This window comes from Homalodisca vitripennis, unplaced genomic scaffold, assembly GCF_021130785.1.
Source record: "Homalodisca vitripennis isolate AUS2020 unplaced genomic scaffold, UT_GWSS_2.1 ScUCBcl_787;HRSCAF=3502, whole genome shotgun sequence".
NCBI lineage: Eukaryota > Metazoa > Arthropoda > Insecta > Hemiptera > Cicadellidae > Homalodisca > Homalodisca vitripennis.
The window spans coordinates 21511-30539 of record NW_025776917.1 but is presented as its reverse complement, the minus strand read 5'-3'; the positions used below and the strand labels follow the sequence as shown (position 1 = coordinate 30539).

At 34.4% G+C, this 9029-nt stretch overlaps 1 protein-coding gene across 1 annotated transcript; it reads left to right on the top strand.

Annotated features, from left to right (window-relative positions):
- The first annotated feature begins 7656 nt into the window (after positions 1–7656).
- LOC124370991 lies at positions 7657–8604 on the top strand. Its single transcript, XM_046829297.1, has one exon. The coding sequence runs from the start codon at positions 7657–7659 to the stop codon at positions 8602–8604; it is 948 nt and encodes a 315-aa protein (XP_046685253.1).
- The last annotated feature ends 425 nt before the right edge of the window (positions 8605–9029 follow it).

The following is a 9029-nucleotide window of genomic DNA, read 5'->3' as shown; positions in this document are numbered from 1 at the left end:
TGTTCATTTCTATCAGCTCCCGTAAACTTTCTATAATCCCCCGGTAGCAGTATCTAAATCTTCATTGTCTGTTATATGATCCAACGTTTTATTTTTTAAAACCTCAAACATTTTTTACCTATTTATTTTGAAGTAGAACGTTTCTGGGCTGTGGGAATTGTAATTTTTATTAAATATCATATATTACGCAGTTGTTTAGCACAAAATAAGGTGTTGAGATTAAATCAAATCAAATTACTCTTTATTTTCAAATATGCAATGATTATAATTACATGATTATTATTATGAAAATACCGTCACATGGGCCGAGGCCTGTGCGTGACGGCGAGCTCTTATTTACAACAATTTTAGTAGAACAGACTTTTTATTAAATCCATACAATAAACAAAATTCAGCTCACACAATCAGTCCCACAAAATAAAATAAATAAAAGTTACGAAAACAAAAATATCTAAGCAAGCGGTTGAACATGTTGTATATGCTGACACGACGGCGCAGCAACTGAAAGTAGTTATAGTAAATGTAGTTAATAACGGTAAGTGGGAGTGGGGAGAGACTCAGCGTTATCAGAGCCGATCATCCGCAGCCAGGTAGTAATCAGTCGTTTGAACAGACCAGTCGGTTCGGCCCGCAGTTCCCTTATCACTGGAGGCAGGCGCCTGTACAATGTACTCGCCACGTAGTATGCGTTCGTCAGATTCACAGTCATCTCAATGACAGGAGCCCGCACACCACCCCCCACAGCGGCCCTGGTAGAATAGTTGTGAGTAGTTCGACCGAGTACCGCCTCCCTGTGCCTATATGTGTAGACCATCACATTCCTAATATATAACTGACGGATCGTGAGAATATCTGATTCTATGAACTACTGATTTGATGAAAAACGTTTAGGTTTATTTAGAGCTGCCTTGAGTATAGATTTCTGAATAACATTTAATGGATCAATGATAGTTTTGAACGCCCCTCCACACGCTATTATTCCATACTGTAAAATAGACTGAACATTATGCAAAATAGACAGTTTTTAATTTATTATAATTTAAAATTTGCCCTAATTGGTAAAATACGTATATCATTTTTCTAAGTTTAGGTTTTAAATAATTAATGTGAGGTTCCCATCTAAGTTTTTTATCAATTATTATACCTAGGTACTTGTACTGGTCCACCCTCTCGATAGGCTGGCAGTGACAGGCGGTGTTAACTGAATCACAGCATGAGTGCAGTACTAATTGCAGCTCCGCGGGTGGCTCACTCACATTCCTTAATGCGATTGGTAAAAATTTTGTTTTACTGACGTTCACGGTTAGAATGTTAGAAAGAAACCAATGTTGTATTTGCGTTAGCTCGTTCGAAGCAAACTGGTAAACTTCTTGCCAGGTTCTTCCTTTGAAAACAATTACTGTGTCATCGGCGAGCAGTTGTAACATTCCAGTAATATTTAGCTTTACTATGATGTTTATATAAACGAGAAAGAGTAATGGGCCAAGTGTACTTCCTTGAACAACGCCATAATTTACTTCCAATGGACTACTATTTCGATTATTTATTGTTACAAATTGCTTCCGATCAGTTAAATAACTTTCGAACCATTGTAATGCAATTCCTCTTACACCAACATATTTTAATTTATTAATCAACAAATTTCTGTCAATTGAATCGAATTTCTGTCTTTAGCTAAGTCCACGAAAACTAAGATAATTTTAAAATTTTCATTTAGTAAATGCATTATTTGTTTATTAATTTTGAAAAAGGCGTCTGAAGTATTTGTTCCCTGTCTGAAACCAAATTGTAATTCCGATATTAAGTTGTTGGATTCTAAATAATTTTGAAATTGTTTTTTTACACATTTCTCAAGCACTTTACCGATTACACTAAGCAAGGAGATAGGTCTATAGTTGTTCGTGTCCGATTTGCTGTTTCCCTTGTGTAACGGAATAACTTTAGCCAGTTTAAATCTTTTGGGAAAAATGCCAGAAGTTAGACTAAGATTAATTAAATGTTGGAGAGGAGGAAGAAAATGTGCAATATTATTTTTTAAGGTATTAGAAGGAAAATCGTCATATCCAGGAGCAGAGCCACCGCGCATCTCAGCCACGCACTTCTCCACCCGGCTGTCGGTGACCGGCTCCAACTGAAACACATGCTCAGTTCGATACACTGCGTCATCCACAAGGGGCAGACCGACAGGCCGCGGCAACTTACTCGCCAAACTCTGCCCTACTTGTGAAAAAAAATCATTGAAAGAGTTAGCCACGGCTACGGTCCTCCCACCCCCCGTGTCTGCCACAGTGGCGAAATTTTGAACAGGAAATGTAGATTTTGCTTGCGATGCACCACTTATCTCGCTAATTATCTTCCAGAACATTTTTGGATTGTTCGATGATTTTAAAACTTGTTCTTTGTAGTAATTATTTTTCGTTAATTTAATTTCCCTTGAAAGATTGTTTCTGAAATAGTTATAATAATTTTTTAATGTAGTATTAAATGGTTGCTTTTTTAATGTCTTACTTAATTTATCTCGCTTTCGAATCGCACTAATTAGGTCTGCTGTAATCCATTGTTTAAGTCTCTGTCTTTTATATTTTTGAGAATGCTGTTTTAAATCCTCGAAAACATCAAAAAATGCGTCTCAGCACTTATTAACATCTTGCTGAACAAGAACATGCTCCCACGACTGAGTCTCCAGTAGAAGGTGCAGTTCCTGTTGGTCTAGGTATGTACTCTCAGTATCAGTGTGAGTGCCGGCACGGGGGGCCCCACGCTCCACCCGGCCAACACGGCGTAGTGGTCGGTCAGGTCAGTGGTCAGTACAACCGCAGTCACGACACTATAGTCAGAGTGTTTGATAAATATATGGTCAATGCAAGTACTAGATTGGTCAGTCACTCTAGTCGGTTTGTTAATACATTCTGTAAGGCCAGCTTCGTATAGTATGTTTAAATATAAGTCTTTTCTGTCATTACTATTGTTTAAAATATCAATATTGGTATCTCCTACGAACATATGAGCCATATCGTTAGAATTAAGCGAGTAGTAGTTATGAAGTTCCTCCAAAAACAAGTCACAGTTCATAGTCGGACTGCGGTACACCCCCAGTACCCTCCAGTGTCTACCGTCACAGTCAAAGTCCACCTGCAGTCCAGTCGCCTCTCCCAAAGTAATCTGTTTAGTCACTCCACTCAATTCACTCCTTATATAAACAATCACACCGTCATTCCTATTCCAGTTGTTATCTGTGCTGTGTACGTCATAACCGTCCAGTGCTACCAAGGTCCTATTTCTGTCAACCCAGGCCACCGTAAGCACAATAATATCAAATTTAACGTTCAAGCTGTAGGTAACTTCTAATGTTGAAATGAATTATGCTAAGCCATTCTTTGTATGAATTGTTAAAGTGTTGTGTAACCTGTATGTGTGAGTCGAACTGTTCGCAGTATACTTGTCTGTAGTGATCTAATCTGTCAAGCAGTCGCACGTCGCTGTCCATCAGCCGCTACACCGTCTGCCGTGTCAAGCTTGGATATATTGTTATTTAAAATTTTTTATAGATTTAAACTATATCATGTTCAAGCGCGCGCATTTACATATTAATGATACATAGGTATGGTATAAAAATGCCACCATTTTAGAATAAAATAAAGTGAAATGTGCTTAAAACAAACAGTAAAGACTACAGCATTATTAAATAGTTTGTAAATAAATAAAATGTGATGTATTGCATATGAGAAAACAAAATTCTGTCAGTTTCTGTAAGTAATATTTACTAACAACAAAATATAATATTTACTAAAAAGGAATAAAAACCAAAAATCATTTTGCTTCATATAGTAGTAATAGAAAGTTAATACTTAATTTTTAAGAGTATAAAAACAAAATAAATGACAAATCAAACTAATAATTACCTTAAATGTACAAAAGATCAATTATTATTCATTGAATGATAATATATGACCGTAGGCGCATTGAAATAGAGCATGTATTTGTAATAGGAATGTACAAAAATGTATCTTTAATAGAATAACGTTTGAGAATAACACAATCCTTAAAATGGTAGTAAGTGGAATTAACAAACAAAATACCATTCTACGGAAAGATAGTCATAATTACAGTAGTTAAAAATACTTACAATAAGAAATATATTAATATGAAGTAATTCACGTTGAGAGTTAAGATTAAAGTTACAATGATATCCAAACATAGACTGTATATACAAATATTTGGGTGATTTATACATAAGCTACTGGTAAATATATTGCAAGCAATTTAATATAAAATATTGAAATAAAATAATTTGTTTAATTTGAAATATAAAATATATACCAATTCAATTACATTATTAATAGCAAATAACTTTAAAACAATTGTTGTACTTTTAGTTAAAGTGAATTTTTATGACATATAATAAATTTCTAAACCTATATAGAAACAAAATAAATAAAAGATAGGAAAGCAAATTCATTGGATTTATAACGGAATAAATTATAATTTTCGCTTTATGGTTGTCTTAGACCATAAACAAATTTAAAAAAAATAGAAGGTTTATACATAAAATAAGACATATATCAATCTTAACGATTTGAATTTTATGAAGTGACCTTGAATGGTTTCAACACTTCACCAGTGTTTCCAGGTCGTCCAGGGAGCGGAGTAGTGTAGCTGGGCTGTCAGGCTGAGACGTCTTCTTCACATAAACTCGGCAATCCCTGGTCCAGGCAAATGCGAGCCTCTTCTCCTTGACCAGCCGCCTAGCCCTGCCAAGGACGGCCTTGTAGTGAGGTGTGAGATGCTCATTGATGAATACTGGAGTTGAGGACCAAGATTCATACAGTACTGAAGCAGTGAGTCTTCTGCGATGTTCCCTTGCGGCACGGATCCAGGCTGACTTTTCCTCACGCCGAACAAATTTAACTACGATGTTGGGGTGTTCCTATTTACTTCTCAGTGGAAGCCTATGCACCACGGACACATGTCGGCTGTCGAACTGTATGTTTAACACCTTAGCGAGTAACACCTTAAGTACCGACAGTAAGCACGAGTACTATGTTTCTCACTTCACTTGGTAAACTTGTCTGGATGACTATTCTACACGACTCTGTGGAGTGTTGTAAGTATTACCGCAATGTGTAAGTCTTCAGGCAAGTCCCTGTCTGACATTTCTTAAAAAGTTTTAATTTACGTTATACATATGTAGTATCTTTAGAATAATTCTTTAAGGCTATTTTCTTAAGTTGATTGGTATTAAAAGTAGGCACTGGACCACTTCAATTCCTCTAGAATAAGATTAAGCTTACGCTAATTCTGCAGTAATTATTGCCCCCAATTTCTGGTAGCTTTTTGTATTTGGAACTTCCTTTAAATTCCTAAACGTGCTCATCCTTTGGAAGTTGCGAGTCTCTGTCACCTACGTTATTATTCCATGTATTATCTAACAATAATAACATAGTAAAAAAACTATGAACGAAATTAACATCATAACTAATTGAAACTTTTCAATAAATATAAACAAATAATATTAACAAAGAGAGAACTGACTTTCTGCCTCATTTCAATTTTTTTCAATCGTGTAGATTTAAAATGAACTTCATAACAGGCATACTATACCTTGACAATGAACTATTTTCTACCTGAAATCCTGTTGAATGTGAATTGTACTGTCTGAAAAGCACGCAGAAACCAGCCACTGAAAGTGTTCGGTCTCTAGTAGCTTCATGTCTTGAGCTGTAATCCTCTTTGAGCTACCATCATCTAGAAGAAGCCACGATCATGTTTAGTAAATAGTCAAACAAAAAGACCATAGAATAAAATTCACAATGTAAATATAGATTATTTTATTTAGTTTAATCTTATTCAGTTCAATAATACCACACATTACAAAATTAATACGAAAAATAGGAAGGGAGGAGATCTCAATTACCTATTAAAATTTAGATTGACAATGAATTCGTAATTATATAACTGTACACTTTTCACTGTTTCATACCAACTGTTATGTATATGCGAAAACAGTTTTTCATTCCCAATAAAATTTTAATTTTATCACACTGTTTAGAGTTAGTGGATGCCTTTATGTTATCTCATTCTTATAATTATAAGATATATACATATGCAATGTTGTAAGAACCCATTTTCTACATTTTAAATATTCTATCGTATTCTCAAAACAATTAATATGGTTTATAAAAATTGTTCTCTTGTACTATAAACATAATTGCATAGGTAATATAGTACATTAGATTTTTATCTTTGAACAGCTGGAATATTTGTACTGTAAGTTTATAAATTAGTAAAAGTTGGGACAGATAAGCAAAAGAAATTTCCAAACAACAAGTCTAATATTAATAGATATATAAACATATTATTTTTACAAGCAATTATTAAGTAGATAATGAAAAAATATTACAGTATACTTGAATTACTTTTTCATGATCATATAGTACTTAAATATCATGTCCTCTATGAACTATATATTTAATACAGAATTCTTAATATATTCTAACACAATTTCATACTGTGAAATTAAATCCAGAATTAAAATACAATACTTAACAATCTGAAGTCTCTCAAGGTTTAAAATAAAATATACCACACTAAAAACCTTAAATTTTTAAACAGCCCAAATCTATACAGCCTAATATATAAAAATAACCTTAACACAGCAAGCGATTGCCTAAAAACTGTTTTAAATTATACGTAAGAACCATTGTTTTTAATGATAATAAATATGATATGTATTTGTTAACAAGGATATTGATACTCTGATAATACTGATGATAAATATTACAGTTGTTACACAAATATTTCTTTCCTTATATTCAAAGGCTTTTAAATGTATTACCTTTATGTGAAACATATTAGAGTATACCTAGTAAATAGTGCTATTTAAACATCTATGTGTAGTCTAAAACGTTTCAAAAACTATATATCTCAATCATTAACCAGTAAACTTGTGCTAGAACAATTTTAATGCTAATGATTTGGTGATTGATATTTCAAGGTATATTTTTATATTTTACCCACGCGTCTTATTAACGTGATATTTTATGAGTTTTTTTCAAATATTATACAGAATATCATATGTAAATACGGTTTGAGGAACTAATGTGGACAATATACAATATGATACGTATATAAGAATGTACATTCTGTGTACGAGCGTAACATTACACAGAAAACATGGCTTAATGTCTTTCTTGCAAGTGCTGTTCGGAATAATGTGAAACTATAACTCTTTTTTATCTCCAAGGCTTCATTTCTGCATTATCAAGCTCTTGTATAGATACATGTTAGTTTAAAAGAAAGCCTTCATGATTTCTTTGCTACATAATTCTTATTTGGCTAAGCGTTATCGAATCAAATTATTTGAGGGTTTAGAAATCAATATGTGTATCTGTTAGTATGTCCAAAATATCTCTGCAGAATTAAATCATCTATAGACGTTTTATAAAAATGTATAAATTAGTTTTATTGGTAAACATTGTGGCAATTGCAGAGTACATAAACTAAGTGCAATCATGTACTTCAGTCGTTATCAGTCGCTCGAGCTGTGCGGTCGCTATCTCTGTCTGTACGAGACTCAAAGGTCAACTGCGGCACGTGTGGTGATCGGCTTGTTCAGACAATCTATATTTATTGTAAAAGTTCATTTTTTACACTAAAATGCCGGTTATCTGCGGTGGGTGCGGTTCCGAATGTAGCAGTGAAAATGAATCGATTAAATGTGTTGGATTGTGCCAGAGTGTTTTCCACCTAGCCTGTATTTCTGAAGAAAATCAGGACTCTATTAAAACTCGAGGTGCGAAAAGGGATTGGCAGTGCGCTGTTTGCAAACCTGTCAGGTCTACATCAATAGCAAGTAGTAGATCTACTCCAGCAACCCCTGTCACTAAAGAATTTCTAATACAAACTTTGGAGGCATTTAAATCTGAGATGTTTGTAGAGTTGAGGCGTAATGCTAAGGAGTTCACCGAGTTTCGTACCTCTCTAGATTTTTTCTCTGAGAAAATTGACAAGAGCAATGAGTTGATGGAGGAGTTAAAGCTAGCCTGTAATAAACAGAAAAAGGAAATGGAAGAAATAAAAGAAGAAAACAGAGTCCTTAAGAAATCCGTTGCCACTTTGGAACAAAGATTAAGAAATATGGAGCAGTATTCTAGACAGACCAACGTTGAAATTAACGGTGTCCCAGAAACAAACGGAGAGCATATGGAGGAGTTGCTAAAGGATGTTGCGAGCTCAATCGGTCTGGAACTGAAGAAGGAGAGGGTGATCGCAGCTCACAGGGTGCCAACATTCAGCCGAAACAGAACACCGCCGATCATCGTGAAGTTCACGACGAGGCAGGACCGGGATAACTGGCTCCAAGCCTTCAAGGAGGTACGACCAATAACGGCGGACAAGATCAATCGGCACTTCAACAAAGACAAGATCTTCATAAACGAGCACCTGTCACCTGAAAATAAACAGCTTCTAGGCAGAGTCAAGGAGGCAGCACGGTCCAAGGGATACAAGTATGTGTGGAGCAGGGAGGGAAAGATTTTTGTGAGGAGGGAAAATGGAGAGAAGTGCATCAGGATCGATGTTTCGGACGACTTGGGGAAGCTGTAAACCAAGCGAAAGCAGTGAAGCAAGTGAAGTAATATGTGAGTTAAACAATACTGAATAAATATTACGAAAATAATAGTTAAAAAACTACTTAGAAAATGTTTGTTTGTTTTACTATATTATTTATTAGCCTAGAATGCTAGTTTACTTTATTCAAGCATGTGCTTTTGTATTTTTCTTGTTTTGTATTTTTTCTTACATTGAATCATGGTAGACAAATGTGTAATTCTAAATAGTATAAATGATAGTTTTTTCTCTTCCAACTCCAACAGTTTAATTATATTTCACATAAATATTAGAAGTTTAAGGAAAAATTTTGACACTTTCATGGCCAATGTACATATGTTAAATAATTCGATAGATATTATTGTTATGACTGAAATATGGATTTATGAAGAGGAAGTATCACATTATAAAATTACTGGTTA